Consider the following 22,652-nt stretch of genomic DNA (forward strand, 5'->3'; position numbering starts at 1 on the left):
CATACAGCAACTAATACAGATCAGTATGCAGATTACAGTTATAAACACTGACTTAGGGTCAAAACCCATAAAGATCAAATCACATATTTAAAACCAACATGCTTTTTGGCAGCAACAAGTGGTTAGCTGGACCAGGTCATTTGCACACCCAGGCGCTCCGTGTTTCCATTCACAAGCCTGTTTGCATCGCGAGTTGCTAAGGAACCACACAGAATGCAACAAACACAAAACTGCAGAGAGGATCTCAAACCCAGCCTGATACACTGCAATACATGCAGCAGGTGATATTGCAGTCTGGGGAGGAGTGGCATGACTGCAGTGTCACAATGACAAAGCGTAGGTGGACTTACTGCAATCAAAACCCAAACATGGAAAGCATCTAATAACAGCGATGTTTTACTCTCTCTGCAGTGGGTTTTGCTTTTGCGGCTGTCCCGTCACTCCCCAAGCTGTACAATTTAAACAGAAGATTCCATAACAAAAAGGGTCAATTCTTCAAATTAATCAAAGAGGATGTTGCGTCCCGTTCCAAATAGTTACTGGGATACCCATATCCTGCCTCTCAGTCTGCTGCTGAAATCACACGCGTTAATACTGATGGATATAGATCTAGACGTGGTCTCAGGTGCTGAGATAGCTAGAGGCACAAAGTGGCCATTTAAAGATTGTGTCTAGTTTTGCTTTGGCCACCATGTCTATTCACAAGCCTGTAAGCGTCCCGAGTAGCCTAGAAACCACAACCAATACTGTAGCATGGATACAAACGAAAAACTAATAAAAGCAATAGAAATCATGACACCTTTGTTCTTTGTGATTTACAATGCCTGTGGAGGAATCTATATCATTTGGAACACTGTTCTTTAGTACATTTTAATAGGACTAGCAGACTAAATACAGCAAACATAATCGATCCTGCAAGACTAGACTTGACTCTAGACTCCCCTATTAAATCAACGGACGTCTGGCATGTGTCATTTACACATGCTGTTACCAACTGAACGGTACAGGTGGAAACTGATCAATGCACGTTCCATTATGGGTCTAAAAACAGTCCATTCAACTCTTAGGAGGACAGAATGGATTCAGTTGCAGACTGACTGTTTGCAAAGACTGTGGGTTCAGGAGTTCAGTTTCACTTTTTACATGCTCACGTAAAACAAACTGCCCAGTTTAACCATGTTCAATAAAAGAAAACAAGAAAAAGCAATGGGTTGATAGTATTACTGTTCCACTAAAAAGCTGAAACAAGATTTTCTTCAGCAGCCTCCAAAGCCAGTTTGTGTTCGTGTGCAAGCTTTTTTGTTGCCATGTTTACACACCATCTCTGCCTCAAGTTAACACACACTTTTTTGTAAATGGCCAAATATTTTATTACAGTGCTTAGTTTTGAAATCGTTGTCACCGATTCACTGCATAGATTTGCTGCTGGTCAGTACCTGAATGCGGCCACCTCTTCGGCCAGGCCGCGGTTCTCCCGCTCGGATGCGGTCAACTGCACCACCAGGCTGGCCTTTTCTCTGGTCAGCTCCTCTTTCTCTCGGGCCGCTCGAACCAGCCCCTCCCCCTGGCGCTCCACCTCCCGCCGAGCCTGGGACAGATCCTCCAGGAGGGAGGAGCGCTGGCGCGAGACCTGGGGACACACAGCCAGCACGTCACACCACACTACACCCAGCCAGGACACAGATCCACACAGCAACGAAGACAGAAGTACTGTCAGTGTTTTTTTTTTTTGTTTTATTTTTAAATCACTGTAAAGCATGTTGCAAGGACTTTTCTAAAACACAGAGAAGGGCATTAGAGTTTGTTACCACCGTTGGTTCACTAGAGCTGGAATTACCCCATTGCATAATTTTTTCAAATGAATGGCACACAAACAGAAGTGGGTTTAAATTGTACATGCACTAGGTGTTGGAACAGAATTCTAGGAAAGGCGTTTTCCATTCTGGAGCCAGTATAGGTTTACATTACACCCTACACCCTGCCTGCTCAGTACCTGTGCCAGCTGTTCCTGTAGCTCAGCCCGCTGCCCCTGCAGTGCCCGCAGCCTCTCCTCCAGCACCTCCTGGCTCTGCTCCACGTCCTGCAGCGACTGGTCCAGGCCGTGGCGGGCGGAGTCCAGGTCAAGCTTCTCCTGCTCCAATCGGACAAGCTCATCTCGGATCGAGGCCTTCTCCTGCTCCACCTCCCTCTTCTGGCCTATTAGAGAGCCCTTCTCGTCCTCTAGCTGGTAAACATAAGAGACAGGAGAAGGAATGAGAGTATATCCAGCTCTCTCTGGACTCTCCTGCTCTTTCAGCACAGCACAGCGCAAAGCTTTACAGCTCCACACTTGCAGGTACCAACATCATCAATAGGACACACAGGGTACGATTTTCCACTTAAGTTGTGTTGAATATGTTCAGTCAGAACAAAAGTTAGCTATTCACAGTTTAAGGGACAAGTAATAGGAAAATAAAGGAGTAAAACTGAAATATTAAAACAGGTATAGTTACAGAAAGGAACTTTGCTAAATTGAATACATTTTTACAGCACAGTGGAAATCAGGGCCCCAATATTACACAGATTAGAAAATATTTACAAACACTCTTGAGGTTCACCAGCTGCTTGCAGGACTGCGGTTAAGCACTTCAAATTGAATGCATATGAAAACACGGTTTGTTTTTGCCAGATCGTGCATCTGAACTCGGTAGCACACTGACTCCCACTGTGCTGTCACGTCCGATTCCTGATCCCAGACGTTCTGCGCTCCGCACTGTGTACCTGGATGATGATCTTGTTAAGCTGGATCTTGTCCTGGGCCAGCCCCTCGTTCAGGGAGCTCATCTTAGCCAGGGAGTCCCGCAGGGTCGACTCCTCGGTCCGGAGCCTGTTGCAGGCCAGAGTCAGCTCAGCAACGCCGCTCTCCGCCTGGGGGGGGGGGAACATTACAATATGTGGATAAATGAATATCAGCTTTCAGTAATTCAGTTCAGTAATTCAGTAATTTCAGTAATTCAGTTCAATATCTGGCGATGACCTTTCAGCTAATCTAGTTTTAGGTCTGGATGATAAAGAAATTTTCCATTACAGGCTGATCTTAAAATCATGATTCAACCCTCATATTTGCATTTTCTCTCTTGCATATGCATTTGATGTTTTTCTCGGCTTGCTAGTTACTTGTTAGCTTTTAAATATAAAATAATTCCATTGTTCTCTACCACAGTAGAGGAAGGGGGCTGAATTAAAGCACTTTTCTGATGCCCTGCTAAATTAAAAGACCTGCCATCCTCAATTCCCTCTGAACAAAACACCTTGGTAGCTGTTGCACTGATTCTTTTTACCTTAATATGAATGATTTGCTAACAATATGCTTAAAGATTTTTCAGTACTATCTCAATACTAAATTAATATTTCAAGCCTATTAATCCTGAATTAACTTATTCAACATATTTGGAATGGAGGTCCCACCGAGTTTCTGCTTACCCTGGACAGGGCCTCAGCCAGCCCAGCCTTCTCTGTCTCCAGCACCTCCTTGTCCAGCATCTGTCTCTGTAGAGCCTCCTTCACCAGGGCCAGCTCCTTCCTGAGGGCCGAGCAGCGAGCCTCAGCCTGCTCCAATTGCTTCTGCCTGGGAGAGGAGCAGGGAGACGGAAGGGGACGGGGGGGGTGACGGGGGGGGTCACCACAGGGGTACAGGATGGGGGGCTGTGTCAGCAAGCAAAATGAAAAAGGAACCATTTCATTTTGCCTGTCTAACGCTCACTCAACAACCTGCACCCCTTTCTCTCAATTTCAAATCCAGACAGAAACTATTCACACAGTAAAACTAACCCCTGCCCAAGTCCTCCTCTCTGGCACTCTTCCTCTTTCACTTCACTCTCTCTTACCCCTTCTCAGTCTCTGCCCTGGCTCGCTCCCTCTCTTTCAGAGCCCCCTCTTTCTCCTCGCTCTCGCAGTCCCTCTCTCTCTGCAGCGCTGCATTGGCGAGCTGCAGCCTCTCGCCTACCTGCTGCAGCGTCTCCACTCTCTCCTGAAGGGCCTGCAGCGCCTTCCCAAGACTGGCTTTCTCACTGCGAGGGAAGAAAGAAGGAAGCATGGGCAGCTTGGGAAATCAGCTGTGTGTCGTCACATTGGTCTCGGCACAGTTAACAGTAATATTAACCAAAAAGGAGGCATGACATCCCTTATTAAAAGTTTACCTTAAGCAGTTTCTTCATGCTTTTCCCACTGTTATACTAAGCATTTACAACAGTTTACCCTGGTTTGCCAAACTTTTATAAGGGATGGTCATTCTTCTGAAACAAAGAATAGTCTTGGAAAGGATACCATCTATATCCTCATGTGTTGGTGTGTTTGGTTGCGGTGGCTGGCTTACCTGCCAATGTGTTCAGTGCAGGAGCGAAGTCTGTCAGCGTCTCTCTGCGCGGCGTCCTTGGCTCGCCCAGCCTCCTCTCTCTCCTCGCTCAGCTGCTGTGCCCGCTGCTCGAGTGCCCGCCGCTCCGTCTCGCTCTCGGCCAGCTGCCGTCGCAGAGATGCCACCAGATCCTGGACCCCCTCATAGCGCCCTCGCAGCTCCTGGATAAATAAAAGTTCCGCCACACTCAATTCTGAGTGCAAATCAGTTAATCTTAAAGCAGTGTAATGTACTAAGTAGCTCTGAAGCTGTCACAAAGAGTGCCTCCTGCTGGCCACTGGCAGATCCCACTGCTCCCACCACTAGCAATATTAACTTTGACCCCCTTTTCTTCTGTTGAACTCTTGCTTGGATTTTATTTCGGTTATGAAGATATTTCAAGGACAATGCTAAAGATAAATTGCTGGTACTTCCTGGTACCTAATCACTTTGTGTGTTAAAACTCACGCCAATGGTCTCGCTGCAAACAGACCATGTGACTTACAGCAAAGTTACCAGCATGCAAGAGTTTATCTATAGAGCTGTACTTGAAATATTTGCATTTAAAGAATTAATGTAAACATTTTTTTTTTTTAATCAAGTCAGGAATTACAAGGATTCTAAGCCCAATAAAAAGGGACCAGTAACAATCTTATTATTAATATAAGGTGGCCAGATTCAAAACCACTGCTTCAGTGCTTTGGTTAAGTCACTCGCCTGGGGACTGCAAAGACTTGCCAGTCACACCTGTGCAGGGGCTTGGATCCTCACCTGTAAGTGGATCTGTCTGTTGGTTAGGGCGGCTCGAACGGCCCCCAGCGTGGGGTCAGCGAGGCTGGTGGAGAAGCTACGTCGAGGGGAGGCTGACCTGCGAGGAGAAGCCCCCCGGCGAGGGGAGGGGCTGTGCAGGACTGAGACCCCACCCAGAGAGCCCATCAGGTCCTGCTCTCCCTCGAGGGGTGGCACAGGGACCCCCGTGTCAGAGTCCGCCAGCACAGCCTGCACAGAGGAAGACAGTCACAAGCCTGGCACGCCCCACAGAATGACCTTTGCGTAACCAGTGTCATAGTAACCAGTGTCACAGTAACCAGGGTCCAGAAATTAATAGATCACACACAGTCTACAGGCCTGTTTTTTCTTATAGTTTAGATCCTCATTGTGATGATGTCACTGAAAATACCTAAATGTTTAGTCTTATTTTTTAGCCTAGTAACTTTTCCTTGATTTCCACTTTATTAAAAAAATTACAGATATACTGTACTAGGTTTTTGAGTTATTTCTTTACTTGTGTGATGTCACAAAGTGCCCCCTTTCCTTGTGTGACATCACAGACTGTTCCCCGATCCTTGTCGGATGTCACAGAGTGCCCCCCTTACCCTGTGTGGCGTCACAGAGTGCCCCCCTTACCCTGTGTGACACAGAGTGCCCCCCTTACCCTGTGTGACGTCACAGAGTGCCCCCCTTACCCTGTGTGACGTCACAGAGTGCCCCCCTTACCCTGTGTGACGTCACAGAGTGCCCCCCTTACCCTGTGTGACGTCACAGAGTGCCCCCCTTACCCTGTGTGACGTCACAGAGTGCCCCCCTTACCCTGTGTGGCACACCCCTCCTCACCTGTGTGATGTCACGGAGAGCCTGCTGCAGTGTCTCAATCTCAGCTCTCAGTGCCTCCACCTCCTCCTGCTCTCGCTCAGCCTGTTCCTGGGAGAGACTGCCCTCCTGCAGGGGACAGGCAGGGTACTACATGAGTATGAAGCACCAGGGATAGGGGCTCTGAGTTTGATAGCTGAGGTCTAACATTCATTTAGTTTATAACTTTTTTCAAATATTAAACGCATCTTTAGAAGGATTGTGACATCACTGGTGATGTAACAATTCAAAGAGTCAGGACTGCTTTTGAGCAGAGTGAATGTGGGCCCTTTGTTGCCCATTCAGACATCTTGCTCCTAAAATATCACGTAGGACAACTGGCCAGGACATGTTATTCCTTATATAACCCCCAAAATGGGTTTTGTACAATTGTGACTGCCAAAAATTGTTCCACAATCTGGAGTGATTTAATTTATTTTATTGAAAATGTGTATTGGATTATAGTACTGTACTACTGCAGTAGAATACGAGAGTTCACAATGAAATAGAATACTGTAGTATTGATTCTAGCTAAGGGAGCACAGCAGAGAACCTCATGAGGACTGAGCTTCAGCCTCCCCTCTCCAGTACTGACCAAGGCTTCCAGTCTTTGAGTGACAGATGTGCTGGCTTTCTCCTTCTCCTCCCCCTGGGTCTTCATCCTCTCCACCTCCACCATCAGCTCTGTAATCCTGCAGAGAGACCGAGAGAGAAAAGATCAGAGTTAAAGCAATCTAGAGTAAAGAACACTTTCAGAAAGAGGGGCCAGTTATTACAGGATTGCAATATGCACTACAGAGTACAGCAGGTCATTTTGATGGGGATTATTTTGCCATTTTGGATTGGTCCGTTTATTCAGGTTTTCATTTTGTATATATTTTATTGATATGGTATAACTGATATTTTATTTATTTATTTTATCGCAGCAGCCAATACAATAAAAAATAAAGTTGTAATTTTATATAGCGCCTTTCATAGTGGAGCACCATCACAAAGCGCTTTCAAGATACGAGACTAGAGTGTGTGAACTATGCATCAGCTGCAGAGTCACTTACAATGTCTCACCCAAAAGACAGAGCACAAGGAGGTTAAGTGACTTCCTCGGGGTCACACAGTGGCAGAGCTGGGATTTGAACCGGGGACCTCCTACTGGTTATAAAGTATTCCTTGCCAAAATGACCTGTAATACTACAGAAAGGATGAACAGGAAACAATGATGCAAATGTCCTGTAGGCACTGTAGTGGCACTGCATAGCAACTATGGTACCTATACTGCAGTCAGAAAGTAGCATTACTTCATTGTCCAGCCACAGCAATTCATTACTAATAATGTGTAGAATCATTTCAAATACACCCAACTTCAAAACGCCCATACACTGATACACTGGTGAAGACACTAGCTGAAACATTGGTCTACTGTACTGTATTACTCAGGATACATGCAATGCTGCTGTAAATCGGCTGCAGTGTATTTTCGCAGGGCTGGGTTCTTACCTGGCGTTGAGCTCTGCTTTCTCCGTGTCACATCTGGCCTGCATCTGGAGCATGTCTCGCACCTTGTCACGCAGCTGCTCCTCCAGCTGTGCCCGCTGGGCGCTCTGCTTGTCCAGCGCCAGGGCAGAGGAGCTCTCGCTGGCTCGCAGGTTGGCACCCAGGTTGAGACAGGAGGCGTGGGCGCTGCGGGAGACCTTGGCTAGCTCGTTCCGCACCTCCGCGAGGTCCCTGCGGGAGAGGGAGGGGGTCAGACTGGGGCAAACTGCATCCACAGCATGCAGAGGAGCAATGAATTCCCTTGTATCGTTTCATTGTGGTAAAACAGGCATGAGAATCAAACAGTTAAGGGTCTGTTAAAATTCCAGTACATCTCATCCTGCAAAGAGTATGTCATCCCATGCAAAAAAACAGAAGACTCAATTCTGAAGTTAACCTACATATTTGTGATTTACAATAAGTTAATACGTTGTGTGTAGCAAGTAGAACCCTCATCCAAACTGCATGAGATAATCTCGAATAGCAATAGGAGATACCCTGCACATGATGTAGCATCTTATAAAAATCTCAAACTTTTCCCACAATACAGCCTTCAACAGAGAGGACACAGTGATGCAATGAACATGGTGAAGATTGCCAATACCAAGTTTTATCACAATTGAATGAGTCGTGATATTGAGAACCATGTGGCAACTTTTCAAACAACCAGTAGGAGAATTTCCGCGGTGTGAAAATATCAAGCTTCAAATATTAAAACCAATTTTATAACTGAGCAACTCAAGTAATTGCTTCAGCAGTTGTATGGCAGTTGCTAGGTGTTCCGTGGGCTGGGGTTAGCTCACGAAACCCTCCCCCACTGGTCTCCGGTCTCCAGCCCCCCCCTCACCTCTCCGTGGCGCTCTTGAGCTCACAGATGTGCCGCCGGAAGCCCACCACTTGTCTCCACAGGGCTAGCAAACGGCTGTGCTCACTGCTGAAGTAAGTGTGGAAGGACTGTTGAGGAAAGCACAAACACACACACTCAACAGGGGAACAGCAATTAACAGCTCTCTGCATTTACAAGACACAGCCACAGGGAGGCACTGTGTTCCAACTTTTTGCTTTATTTTTTTTTTCAGCTGAAGTTAAGAAAGTCAATTAATATGTAATGGCAGCTATTAGGTTTCAATACTAACCTGAAAAAATATTTGTATTTTAAGCAGTATCTCAGACATAGCTCATGCAGTAAAGCCCACCCACCTCCTCCTCCCTCCTCCAATCAACCTCCCTCTGCTCCAGCTCCTCGCGGGCCTTCGTCCAATCAGCAGTGAGTTTGCGGATGTCCTCGCTCAGTGCCTGATTGGCTGAGTTGGCCTGATCAAGCTGCTCCCGGAGCATGGCATTCACCTGGGCGAGGCTGGCACTCCTGCGGACGGTCAGACACTCAGTCTCATAGACAGACAGGTACCAGCCAATCTCTGACACAAGCACTACATTTACATCACATGGATTTTAATAGTATTCTGTATACACTTTTGACTCACATTAACTATCGTCAGAATAAAGCAAGTAGCATACAGAATGCAAACATGTATTATAAATATTAATGTTCTTTGCAGGTCGGTCTTTGGCCTTGATACAAGTCTGGATAAGCTCCATGCCCAGTTCTTGATACAATAACCAAATCAAGTGAATCTTCCTGCTACAGTTATTTTAATAGTTCTACCATATTAGAGTGGAAAAACTTTTGTGGCCAACCATTTTAATCAATAGAAGCTAGACTAAGTAGCTGAATATCCCCAGGCACAGCCAATCACAGCAGCTCTTGGCAGCCCCGACCAATGCTCTGGAGTCCCGCCTACCTCTGCTGCTCCTCCTCCAATCGAATGAGTGCATTCTCCAGCTCGTTGCTATGCTCCTCCTCTTCGGGACGAAGACGGCCGGTGGAGGGGTCCAGGCGACTCTGGAGTGAGAGAGAGAGAGAGAGACGCCGCTGTCAGAGCTGTTTGGAATGCTGGATCTTTGACCCTCAGCCTCTATGATGTTTTATCTTGTTTTTTAGTCCCGTCTGCTCTCTCAAGCTGCCTGAGAATGCAGACGAAATATTGGAAAGGGATAATCATCAAGGCTTGTCTATTTCCATAGGGCAGAATCAAATTAATTTTTTCAATGAGTGTTTTAGGTGTTCAACTACTTACTTACTACTTCAACTAGTAAGCTATTCCATTCTCCCAACAAGAATGAACCTGATTGCAGAGGTGAACAGTATCATAGAAGTGTGATCATTGAGAATGGTGTCCAGAACTGTCATCAAACAGGGTTTGTTGCAGTGGAAACCACTGAGACTCCTCCCCTCTAAGAGCCCATATCACCTGAGGCTCCACCCCCACTGGGAAGACCCTGCCCCACAGCCACTCACAGTCATGCGGTGCTGCTCCAGCTCAGTTGATTTGTCCAGCACAACCTGCTCCAGCTCTCCACACTTCTTCTTGTACTGCAGCACCTAAGGGCAACAGGACCCAGTCTAGTCAAACACAGCATGATTACCTGCCACTGCAGATTATAGGTTAAGAGACAGACAATTTAAAAAACTATGAACTTCAGCACTTCAGATTCATTCAGGGCATTTGTTATATCTGAAATGTCTGTTCTTTTTTTAACATAGATGTGTGGGCACCCTCTGCATTGCATTTTAAGTGACAAAGGAATCCTTTTGGCAGCCAGTTTGAATCCTCAGTGATTCTGAAGGATTTCTTCTGGTCAGTACCTTGGCCTGCAGTTTCTGTACGAGCTGGGCCTGCCTCTGCTGCCCCTCCTGGTAAGCCTGCAGCTTGCGCTTGTAGGCAGCCTGCTCCTCGTCCAGCCGTCTCCGCAGCTCCATGTTCTGCTGAGTCAAGCTGCGGCTCTCCAGGGACTCCCGGTCTTGCTCGCCAGTCTCCATGCGCAGGGTCTGCTCCAACTGAGTGAGACAGAGAGACGCCTAGGTTAAAACCAGACACAAGAGAAAATTGGGCAGCCAGGAAGACCCTGATTCAACACAATATTCCCAAAGATGTTTAGTTGCTCTTCCTTCAGGGAAGCTGGGGTTGGAGATCCACACAGTGTTTTGTGCAGTTTTGTGGTACCCGCTAACTGAGGGACTATCAGCCCTCTATCGAAGTCTGTTGTCTGACCCACCATGACCAAAAAAAGACATCAGGAAGATGCCCTTTTTTACATAACACAATAGAACATAACAATTAAATAAAATAGAAATGTTTCCTATTTTTATATTATCCTTGTCTCATAACAAGGACATTCCTCAAAGCAAGTCTGGTGAATTTATTTTGATGGTTTGGTTTTTTTGACCCAAGATAAACCGCAATAGCGGAACATACTTCTTGGCAGCACCATTGCTTTACATGATTTAAAAATTGCCCAAGAACCAAGACCCAGAAGTACTGCACTTTTAATGATAGCCGACTCCTTAAATCACTCGCTCTCCTAAACAGAATAATACGCTTACCGGAGGACTACGTGGCCTTAGCTCCGCCCCCTCGGCACCCACATCTCCACACTGCCAGCTGATTGGCTGTTCCACCTTCCAGGTTTAGCAGAACAGAAAAGCAGAGAATGCGTTCAGAGGAGAGGAAACTGAGATAGCAAGAAAAGTTCATCGGCTGGAAATGGGCATGCAGACAGGTGCTACATACAGGCAGCTATAGAAGCACAATCTTGTCTGGAAACCCTGTATGCCTGGTGCTGCTGCTACTACATGCAAGCATAAAACTGGGCAAACTCATAACTCTGGGGTTAAGGTCATGAACACCATGCGATCAAGATACTGCTCCTATCAGTCTCCTCATACAAATGATTCTTTTGTTCTATGGGGTTTGCAGTGTTTAATGCATGCATTTCCTGCTACATTCAGAAGAACATGGTAGTCTCACTGTACATTTCACAGGGTGGTGCCCATGCACTGGCATTACAAATCCCAGTAGCCCTACAGAAACCAAGCTTAACTCATAGTTAAAGTTTCTGGACAACAGTGAAGGGCTGCCGTCACAGAAAGCTGACACTTCGCACTCTAAATACCCACATCTGCGTTTGTCACAGCATCCTTCCCCTTCAGACGCAAAGACTCTTCCAACTGCAACAGAACAACACACAGCATTCAGGGTACAGCGCCATTTCATTATGACTGCTGCCACTTCTCAACCCCAGCCCTAAAGAGAGCCTGCCAGCCCTGAGATCTGAACCCCAGCCACAGAGAGAGAGTCTCCCAGCCCAGTATACTGAACCCCAGCCAAGAGATGAGGCACACTTCCCAGCTGGGAACAGAATTACATTTATTGGTGATTTATTAAGGTTCACTGGCAGAGTTTGAATTGCGCTTTCCCTGAAAGGGTTAAAAATTGACTTAAATGGTTCCTTCGGCAACCCAGGGGGTGGCCCCCTCTCCTACTTTTTTTTGTATTGCAGTTGTAAACACAGCCTAGTTTCCACGGAAACACCTCAGGCCTAGCTAGCCTCTGCACTTGCCCGCTCCACCCTCTTCTGCACGTAGAGCCCGTCCTCTTTGGGGACCCCCAGAGTGACCCCTTCACTCGCTCTCCCCTCCGCCATTCCCCTGACCAATTCCTTCACAATCACAGATCCCTCAGTAAATCTCCCACCTCACTCTGCATGCAACTGTAGAGAGGCAGCAGCATACAGCAATCTCTCTCTCTCTCTCTCTCAACTCAATAATAATAAAGTATCGCCAAAGCTACAACAACTCTAAACATTGACTGAGAATCAAGTAAACACATGTTTTGACAAAACGACTTCAGTTATAGTTTTATCTCATTACACAATACAAATATATAATCAAATAAATGCAATTGAATAAATACTGTGAGTAGCGCACTGTCACTGGTTAAACCCTGTGTTTGTGGGGGTAGCTCCAGGAATGTCTTTCTTTGTGAATTGCTTTCCCCATTAAACCCATCTCCTCCTTCTCCAGTAAACCCAAGCAGTTCAGTCCCTCCTGCACAAAGAGACCTGCACCATTCAAGGAAGAGTTTTACATCTCCATGGGCGACTGCCGCCATAGCAACTGGCCACTTTGTTCATTCCAATAACGGCTGCTATAGTGACATGCCAAGCTGGGAAGCCCGCTCTCTCCTCTATAGAATCGCATTAAAAGCAGAGCGATGTGGTGCATTGGATTTGCTCTTGGGTCTGAAACCCTGATCAACATGTAATGATGTATTAAATAAATAAAATCACAGTATCGTATGACAAAAAAAAAAAAAAAAAAAAAAAAAACTCTCCCAAACTGCAATAAGAGACACACAAACATAACACATTAGCTTATAGGATTTATCAATCTCTGGGGTAATGTAACTACTTATTTGCAATCTTTAGACCCTCTAAGCTGAAAGAAAGACAGTATGCATGAGAAAGTGAGAAGGGCAGTGAGGCAGGCAGAGAAAGACTGTGTCCCGACTGTCAGCCAACGTCTCTGAATCAAGAGGGATTAACACGAATCCCCCACTGGGATTAAACAGACCGGTCATTGTCAAATGAAAGCATTTTTGGCTTCGCCTTTCCTTTTCTCCGGCAAGCCCCATAAAGCTATACAAGCTACAGCTAGGGCTGTAATAATAAACCCTACAGCAGCATACGGAATGAGGAGTCAGCCAGTATTAACACATCGAGTCATACAACACAACGTTAGGTATGCTTTAAACATCCAGTGTGCAAAAAACAACACTTCAAAACAAACGTCCAGGAAACCAGGAGCTTCAGGAAAAATAGACAAGCGACTCAAACCCTTAATAGTGATTCAGCTATCAGAAAATATAGTACCAGGCACTGCATGCACCAGCATTGAGGAACGTGAGGAATGACATCTAACAAATACTTCATAGACTACAAAGCAACAAAGTGGGTCCCAAAATATAGCTTTTAATAGCCAATCCAAGTCAGAGAATGAGGGCTTCAAATGTTTCGGTCAATGGTTGGTTGATCTGAAAGAGAGTAGATCACAGAGGTGCAAGGCATGCCCTGTTCATGGATTATGGAAGCCCAGGGTGTATTATGTCAGCTTCAATATCTGTTGTATGAGTGAGGTGCTGCTTTTCATCTAAGTTAGCACAGTCCCTCTCTAGCATTACTATACTGAAAAGGAGTACAGGATAACTACCTTGAGTTTCCTGGGTCCCAGCTCACTACTAAGGAGAGCCAACGGAGACATGACTTCCATCTGCACCATAAATGAGTAATAGTCATTTTAAATACCTGTGTACATTTCAGCTAGGTTCAACTATTTAATAAAATCCAAAACAAATACTTTTTTAACCCACCTTCAATTAAGGGGAAACGGGTTAAAGTTTATTCGATGTAACCTAGGAGACAACAAACGCCACGAATGGATGGCATTCGCGAAAGACTTCAGGAGACTGGGTTTGCACACAGGGACTCTGCAGCGATTAAAATGCTTGCTCTGCCACCTCACAGCTGATTTATTAACAGGCAGGTCTGAACAGGCCTGCAATGAGCTGTACTGTGGACAAGGCAAGCATCTCCACACCAGACTGGCGTTCAAGAACTGAAACTTTTACTGGCACGCCTGCCTTTTATACACTACAGTGACGAGTCTGTTTGGTACTGGCCAGGCTGGTCTGTAATGATGTAGGCAATTCTGGAGCATGATATATTGGTTTGCAGTGGCCTGTGCTGGTCTAGGCTGATCTGAACAGTAGTATGCTCGGTTTTATACTGGTCTGCAGAGTGCTGTGCTGGTCTGTACTGGTCTAGGCTGATCTGGACAGTGGTATGTTCTGTTATATACTGGTCTGCAGAGTGCTGTGCTGGTCTGTACTGGTGTAGGTCAGTCCGGATTTTTTGTACAGTGGTATGCTGTTCTATACTGGTCTGCAGTAGTCCGCTCTGTTGTGTGTGTGCAGTGGGACTCACTCGCTCACTGATGGCGTTGTATTTGATAGCCAGTTCATCGCGCTCGGCACGGCTCTGAGCCAGCAAGTCCTCGACCCGGGATAGCTCCTGCTGGAGGATCCTGTTCTCCTCCTGGAGAGAGATCACGGAGGCCATGGCTACTGGAGCTGTGAGTGAGAGAGCAGGAGGGACAGTAAGAACAGGGGCAGACACGCTGCATCTGATCTACTACTTTACCTGCACCAATACCTGCTTTAAATTGGCCAAATAAAGTCCTTTTGACAATTTGAGTTTGTTCAATAAGGCAGGAAGAGTGAGAGAAAGGGTGAAGGCTGTGTTCATAAAGACTTAGTGTTGTGCTGGTAAATACTGAACACTATACACACTTACTGTATATCACATGGATTTATTGTCACAATTAAGTTTTATGAATCCTTTCAAACACAGAGTCATAATATATATTGGTAATAAATAGACTTAGTGTGGTGTGACAGAGAGAGAGAAAGAGAGAGGACACCACTCACTGTCCTCAGTCAGGTTCTTGGTGACAATCTCTCTGATTCGCGCAGGCAGCGGGGTGGGCGGGGAGTCCTGGGTGTCGCCTCGCAGGGTGAAGCTCTTCTCGTCTGCTGATGACAGCACACTCTCCTCCAGCCTCTGAGAGAGAATAAACACCATGATACACACAGGGAACCTCAACCAGACCAGCTGGGCTGTAACATGAAGCACGATGGTCTTCGGGTTGCTATCTCCAGGCAAATGATTGAATGACAAGCACAAAAAAAATTAAACTATATTTGAATTGCTTGCACTTGCTGGCCACTTTACTAGGCCCTGCCCTTAATATCGTGTTGGGCCACCGTTTACCCTGATCATAGCCTTGACACACATGGCAGAGAATCCATAAGGTGCTGGAATGTGTCTTGAGAGATGTTAGCCCATTCAGTTCAAGTTCATCCCAAATGTGCTCAACTGGATTCAGGGACTGTGGAGGCCATGGAAGACGTCTTAATGTCTTTGTTATACTCCTCTACAATTCACACACAACACTGGAATAGCTAGACAGTGTATTACTGTCTAGAAAACAGCCAGCACAATCAGGGTGCAAGGGTAGTATTGATCTGCAACGATGTTGAAATAAACTACCACTTTCAGCCTTGCAGAGTAAACAAGGCGCCCAGGGTACACCAGGAGAACATGCCCCCTGACCAGGGCAATGCCAGATCCAAGCGGGTAGACAGGTATTCATGTATTTTGCAAAAGGAATACTGTTCATCTCCGAAGGGTATTCCAGCTATTTGGAAGTGTGCCTACATTTGTTAAAATTGGTGCACACTGCACTGCGTACCTTGTGAGATTTGACACAATGCGCTCAGGCGAAATGTCTTTAATAAACTCCTGCTGAAGTAGCCAGAACAAATAGTGAGGGGGTTTATAAATAATATATAAAATACATTAGGTCCTTCAATGGTTTAACTCTATTTAAAGAAAGCCCCCCCCCCCCCCCCCCCCCCCCCCCCCCCCCCCTTTTTTGTAGTCGTATATAAATATGTATTAAATATGTATATGAACAGCCCGTTAAAATGTAAATACTTTTTTTAAGCGAGAAGGCTGGCAAGCTCGTTCTGTATGCGTCAGTTTCACTGGCTATCACTCCGCACCCCGCATTGATTACACCTGCTACATTGTTTACCAACACCTTCAGAGACAGTGTCACCTCAGGAAGACTCACAGCAATTCTAAACAGTCTGTTCATAAAGACATAATGTCACTGTCAGTGCCTGTTACTGTCTTATTTAAAAACAGATTCGTGAATATCAACATTATTTTATTAATTTAAAAAAGCAGATTTCAAATAAACATTTTTAAAGAAGACCCTATTGACTGGTTAGCATATTGGACATTATTACCTCAGGCAGACCCCGATTAGCTCTGATCTCTTGATCTACACAACTGGATGTACACGACATAAGTTTGTGCTAAAAGATTAATTCTGAAAAATAAAACAGTTAATCAAATCAAATTCGGACTGCACTGCAAGCCAAGTGTTTAAAAATGAAACAAATTTTATGCAAGCGAATATAACCCCATTCGTGTTGCAATACTTTTTGTTTATTTCATAAACGCTTTGTTGCGTTTTTGTGAAAGTAAAGCAATCAAAGCAAAACACTAATGTGTTTGTCAACATTGCGTTTTACAGTGCGGCACAAATACAGTAGCGTTGATCAATATTACAATTCTTACAAAAGGATAGGCTGTGCAACAAACCGATGTTTACCCTGTTATTGCACGTCGATGGTGTTGTAAGACGGTCGTTTTAAACACGATTTATTTTTTTTACAGTTTACTGCACAGCGTGAGTTCCACACATGCAACTCGTTTAGGAATGCATCAGAAATTGCTCTCTGACGGTAGCCGCGGATAAGGGAAAGTGGGCTTTTTGTTTCAGAATAGTAAATATTGCGGAGGGGACAACGTATCCAGACGCTTGCACAGAGAAGCATTTTCCACATTATTGTTTTATATGGTTACTATATTAGTAGAACAACTTACTGCACTTGGTATATGTTATATGATTGGCTACACTCATTTTTGTGAGGCTATTGTACAGTAGAAGTTAGATACAATAGGGTATATCTATTAGGGACTAAGGCACAGAACGGTACCGCATTATACACCAAAGTCGGTATTGTTTTTGTTTTTTGTTACTTTGTTTTTTTTTTTTTTCAAATATCAATAATATCTTAATGACTATAACTATGTTTATACAGTTTACTGTTCTTCACATGCGTCGCATTCAATGCATTGACATACAACGCGAGACTGGGTTTGTTGCTGTTTATACAGTTTACTGTTCTTCACATGCGTCGCATTCAATGCATTGACATACAACGCGAGACTGGGTTTGTTGCTGTAGAACTATAACTTACACAGAGAATAAAATGCGTTCTTAATTGATTATAGCCGTGATTATTGTGCGGGCGCGCTGTAAAAAATAAATAAATAAATATATATATATATATATATATATATATATATATATATATATATATATATATATATATACACACACACACACACACACAGACCTGAATAACGGCTTCTAGTTTCAACTCTCCCCCGATTTGCGACTTCAGATCTCCAGAGGCGCTCATTTGATAACGACAGCTGAACCATTCAGTTCAACAAGTTGCATGCAAATTATTGTTTGACGGCGCTCATTCCAAGTACACAGTCTTCAGCTCAATACCAAAGCACACAAATTCCACTGGAAAAAAAAAAAAAACATTGCATATCCCGCGGCACAGAAACAAGCCGGGATTACGAGAATCATACGACCTGTGTCAACTACAATAATTCTTTATCACATATATACTGGACAAATAAATGACGCATATATTCCGTCGACAATTTCTAATGTCTGCTTAAATGTGTATTTTTTATATGTACATATTCTTGCACTGATCCTCCTACACAATTAAACACGGTCCTCTTGCTCGCTGCTTGCCTGCACGCTGATTTTGCAGACAGGACAGTGGCAATCAGAATTTGATTTAAATCCCCTGTCCCAGCGGCTGGTCCAGGGCAAGGGGGAGGGGCCTCGAGCGAAAATCACGCCCAACTACTTTGGGGTATCTGACCGTGGGGTCCTAGACGCCACGGGATTCTTTCGCTGTGTCTAAAATATAACATACCGAATGATAGATAGACAGATAGATAGATAGATAGATAGATAGATAGATAGATAGATAGATAGATAGAGCGCAGGGGGTAAATTCAATTTAAATAAAATAAGAACGCTTTTTAAGCACTAACTAAAAAAAGAAAAAGAAAAACACAAACAAACTTTCACAAATACACTTCCCTGTCCTCAATCAGAACTCGTCAAGAGCAGTAGGACCCAGCAGACAAGCAGGCGGTGAATCTGAATATACAATGCACGTAGCGTAGCCCACTCCTCCCTCTTCAACCTGAAAACCGCATCTCCATAGTTACTAACACATCTTTTTCATTTAGCTCTGCAGCAAAAGTGGTCAGGCTGTCACTGGCAGCAGAACTAAGACCCCAGAACATTCCACAGAGAGTGGAATTCCCTTATTGCACCAGCCATCGTGGGCACCAGTAGGGAGCTCCTTCTAAAGAGGTGCTGGTGTTGAACTCTGCAGAAAGTCTGCTTTTGAGAATGGCACGCACTGTGCTTTTGAAACTGTTCCTTCAGTCAATTCTGCAGGACTCAAAGCACCAGGCCCCTACCAGCAGCCCTCTGTCAATGTCCATCGGATCTGGTGTCTTGACCATCGTCACATGTGACTTGAAGCAATACTTTTGACGCAAGAGATAGCCCGTGGCAAGCTAGGCAAGCCAGTGCGGAGATAATTAGAACGAGGCTGTGTCTGACTCAATTACCTCTACAGGGTGCTCAGTGGGAAGCATATCTTGCTCTATAACAGTGTTTAACACTCTATATACTACAATTATACTTTATCACATATCCTGGACATGTATTTTTGAAATCATATGTCCCCAATTTAAATATATATATATATCTGTCCATATCCTTGCACTGGTCCTCCGACATCACAATGGTAATCAAATCCAGCTGTACTCAATTCTGTACAGCATTCATTAACGCAAACCTAGTGCCCACTGAACACATGATGTTACAATGTCCTGATACACTGTCACATACAAACTGATAACAAAATACATCATAATTCACTTTTGCACCATTCTTCTTTTATGCAACTGTAGAATCAGAAGTGTTTCTAGATTATGAATCACTGTTGGGCGTGATAAATGGTCATCTCTACGAAAACCGTTACAGCACTGCCCAGATTACACTAGCAGGATGTCCTGAGCACGTGTTGACAGATGACGTCTGCACAGCTGTCTGCAGGAAACCGTGCTTAATAAAAAGCTCTCGAAAGTCGTTACACTAACCCACAAAGCCAGTCCAACTTTTAACGAGGACAGAAATGCATTCCTCTGTGAATAACTGCGTTGAAGAAGTTCATTGAGCTTGATCTTGTTGAACAAATGATCATGATAGGAGTTTCCTTAATCTCTGCTCAAATCCAACATGTTTATGTAAATAATTATTTAAAATGAAGTAAAACCCAGAATCTGTAAAGCAGTTAGGGAAGTCAGAGGACAAAGGAAAATAGAAGTGTAAAAGCAGATTAACATCGATACTAGTTATCTGTTTTCAAACGCTTCAGATCCAAAAAAAAAAAAAAAAAAAAAAAAACGCTTTTGGGATTTTTATTATAAAAACGCAAAACTTTTAAATCCAGGCGTTTCGTGTACCAAAACATAAAGTGCTTAAATACAAGCTGCAATGAACCGCATATTTTTCATAACTACAGCATACAATTACAAATTACATTATGATTACCATTGATGACGTAAGTCACTCCAAATTATTAAACGCTCACACGCAGATTTTTAGAACGCAATCATATTGCTCGCTTGATACTTTACGCTGGCAATTTCTCTATATAAAACACTCTCAAATCGGCATGTAAATATATAAATAGGCTATGCTGTTTTATTTTGCATACAACATCCAGCTAAATATTGCACTTTAAAATCAACATACTTTATCACACTTCACTTCCCATCTGCCAAGGTAACCTGGCTAAACAGACAGTTATCAACACGGTTGTCGCTTTTATTTTTCAATTAACGCACTGTCCACCTGCAGTGTTGCGACCTGCACTTCTAGTAATTAATCCATTAAGAAAACAAACAAACAATCAGTGTTTCCTCCTCCCACACAGTTCAAGTCTTTGCATCCTGGTTGCCTTCAATTAATTTCCAGTCCAAGACTGAGTTTCCTTTGTTTTTCTTTTGCAGAATTTGCTTTCGTTTTCTTAATCATAAATGTGTGCAAATCCTACCTTATTCTTTGGTATTTATTTCCCCCCCAAAACTCTCCCCAGTATCTTCTCGTGTTTGCCGCCGTCTGGGTTTTTTTAAAAATCCTAACTGTGTGTGTTAGTGCAAACCATATTTGAGCGTTGCAGATTGGATGCGCTTTTGCATTGATTTTGCGGAAGGAGGGGCGATGGGAGAGCACAGTTTACTGTTCCCTGGACGCCTAAATCAGTTGCACGCTCTGAGGGTGGAGCTAGAGTATCCTTGATTTTGCAATATAAAAACCCCACCATTGTGAGACGTAGCCAGAACTGTATCTCAATTGTCCGCTTTGAGAAGCGGAAAACAGTACAGCTGTAGAACGAGAAATACGGCGTCAGCCTTGACATGGATACTACGGGGAGTGTATACCACTGGTTTGGTATATGCAGACCCGTCAAATCACACAGATGCCCACTTGGTGTTCAAAGTAGATTTTGCAAGTACTGTAGTTATGAACTGTGTCTTGTACACTACGTTAAAAAGCAGGATGCTGCAGCATTCTGTACATTGTAACAGTACTGCATCGGACTAACTTTGAATATTCCACTAAACGCGCTGCGGTAGGAGCGAATGCCATTGCAGTAAATGTTTTATGTAATCAATACATAATGTAATTAATACGTAACTTGCAGTACTACTGTTGTCCAAAAGACTGTAGTGTTATTACTGTAGTACTTTTTGCATTATTAAAGTTTTTTTGTAATATTAAAAGTAGAGAAATGAAAGCTAAGTGAGCTTGTTCCCAAGTTTTCAAAAAGGATGCTGGCGTAACACCTTCTCCAATCACTGCTCTACAGAGACAAACAAGAGAGAAAAGCACAGACTGGTCTGATCATCTCTGCGGCCCAACAATTTGACCATAGTCTGAATATAAAAATGTAGTTTTCTAGTTCAGTTCAGTACTGGTATTTTCTCAACAGCAGTATTGCTGATTGTACACCCACTGGCATTATTAAATTCTAGCTTCCTGCAGCTGAGCACTGTTCCGTGCCTAAAACTTAGGATATCCTGCTTTATTTCCTATTTCTGTTTATAACTTAACACACTAATAAAAATAGGCCAATGTTTCAGTGATGTGCAGCTATCCGGCCAAACGTTTCGCATCACCTTATAGAATAAACATAAAGTCGACTTAAACCTGTTGAATGTTACGTTACCACATTGAATTACATACCGCTTTGTAGATTTCCCCATACACAATGAAAACCTGAGACAAAACTGAAAAACGTGACATTATGAAAAACTCGGTTACTATTTGGCTTCCCTACTTTTCCAGTGTCAGTTTGTAGTTTCTTTGTTTAAAATTCGCTTATATATATATATATATATATATATATATATATATATATATATATATATATATATATATATATTGTGTGTGTGTGTGTGTGTGTATGTGTGTCTCAGTCCTACAATCCTCGATGATGCAATACTTTTGTCCATAGGTCTATATCGTTATCGCACTCAGTCAGAAAGGGGCATGCTGAGGATCCACCAGCTGAAACATTTTAAAACAATTACACTGTAGGTATCCGTTACTTACTGTATGTTCAGCACTCTTGTTGTTTTTGCACAGCGAGTTCAAAGCTGCAGTCCTTGTGCTCAGTCTAAAGCTCTCTCTGCAGTCGTGTTCAGCTACCTGCTCTGCTTGCTTAGATCGCTTGGGCCTTTTGCTCTCCAGCTTGGTAACCAGGAACACTGTCACAACCAAGAGCTTATCACACCAAGGAATCAAACAATGCTTAAACAAACAGTTTCTGCTGCTTCAACTTAACTCAACAGCATTGCTTGGAGGCATGCGGTCACCATGGAAATCTCTCCACCAGCAACTCTTGCCTGTGCAGGTAACTCACTTGTGACTAGCCTGGGGACATAGAGTCCAGAGCTTTCAGGTCAAACCATCTCTTTAAAGCTTGTTTCATCACTCACTTTACAAAGGACTAGCTGAAGTGTTCTTTTTATTTTTTGGTTTTGTGGGTTTCTTTAATTTGAGATACATGGCGACTGTAGTGATCCAGCTATGGGGGTTACTAAATAAAGTACCCCAGGGGACAAAAGTGTGGATCCAAACACAGCCCTCGACCTTCCCCTGGATGAAAGAGAAGGCCATGCAAAGTGTGGTTGCGCTGGCTCCTGCGGGGTTCGAACGGATAAAGGAACAGATAGACAAACTTTCTTCTTTATATATTAAGAAAATACAGATTAGTTTGCCAAGAGGCGATTAATCAATCTGAACAAAGCTCTTCAGGATTAAAATAGTGCCCTCTGGAATGAAGTGATATTGGTTACCTTTAGTTCTATTTTAATACAATCTGATTTTATAGAACCACGAAAGAAGCAT

The 22,652-nt window shown here is 44.0% G+C and overlaps 1 protein-coding gene across 5 annotated transcripts in view; it reads right to left on the reverse strand.

Annotated features, from left to right (window-relative positions):
• LOC121328617 (rootletin-like) overlaps positions 1-21,967 on the reverse strand; it is a 38,143-nt gene extending 16,176 nt beyond the window's left edge. The window contains exons 1-20 of one of the 5 annotated variants that reach the window (XM_041273461.1): positions 21,855-21,967; positions 14,917-15,049; positions 14,414-14,559; positions 11,550-11,600; positions 10,977-11,051; positions 10,239-10,430; positions 9,891-9,974; positions 9,334-9,434; positions 8,732-8,897; positions 8,379-8,485; positions 7,496-7,723; positions 6,597-6,693; positions 5,987-6,091; positions 5,144-5,371; positions 4,355-4,554; positions 3,867-4,049; positions 3,463-3,607; positions 2,761-2,907; positions 1,994-2,224; positions 1,437-1,630 (exon numbers count right to left, since the gene is read on the reverse strand). In XM_041273461.1, coding sequence (XP_041129395.1) covers positions 1,437-1,630; positions 1,994-2,224; positions 2,761-2,907; positions 3,463-3,607; positions 3,867-4,049; positions 4,355-4,554; positions 5,144-5,371; positions 5,987-6,091; positions 6,597-6,693; positions 7,496-7,723; positions 8,379-8,485; positions 8,732-8,897; positions 9,334-9,434; positions 9,891-9,974; positions 10,239-10,430; positions 10,977-11,051; positions 11,550-11,600; positions 14,414-14,548 — 2,669 coding nt within the window. In that variant the 5' untranslated portion in view covers positions 14,549-14,559; positions 14,917-15,049; positions 21,855-21,967. Of the gene's footprint in view, positions 1-1,436; positions 1,631-1,993; positions 2,225-2,760; positions 2,908-3,462; positions 3,608-3,866; positions 4,050-4,354; positions 4,555-5,143; positions 5,372-5,986; positions 6,092-6,596; positions 6,694-7,495; positions 7,724-8,378; positions 8,486-8,731; positions 8,898-9,333; positions 9,435-9,890; positions 9,975-10,238; positions 10,431-10,976; positions 11,052-11,549; positions 11,601-14,413; positions 14,560-14,916; positions 15,050-17,481; positions 17,930-20,292; positions 20,359-21,854 lie in introns of those variants that run through there. The other 4 variants (XM_041273462.1, XM_041273458.1, XM_041273459.1 and 1 more) reach the window with 4 other exon arrangements.
• Between the last annotated feature and the right edge of the window lie 685 nt (positions 21,968-22,652).

Source organism: Polyodon spathula, chromosome 16 (genome assembly GCF_017654505.1).
Source record: "Polyodon spathula isolate WHYD16114869_AA chromosome 16, ASM1765450v1, whole genome shotgun sequence".
NCBI lineage: Eukaryota > Metazoa > Chordata > Actinopteri > Acipenseriformes > Polyodontidae > Polyodon > Polyodon spathula.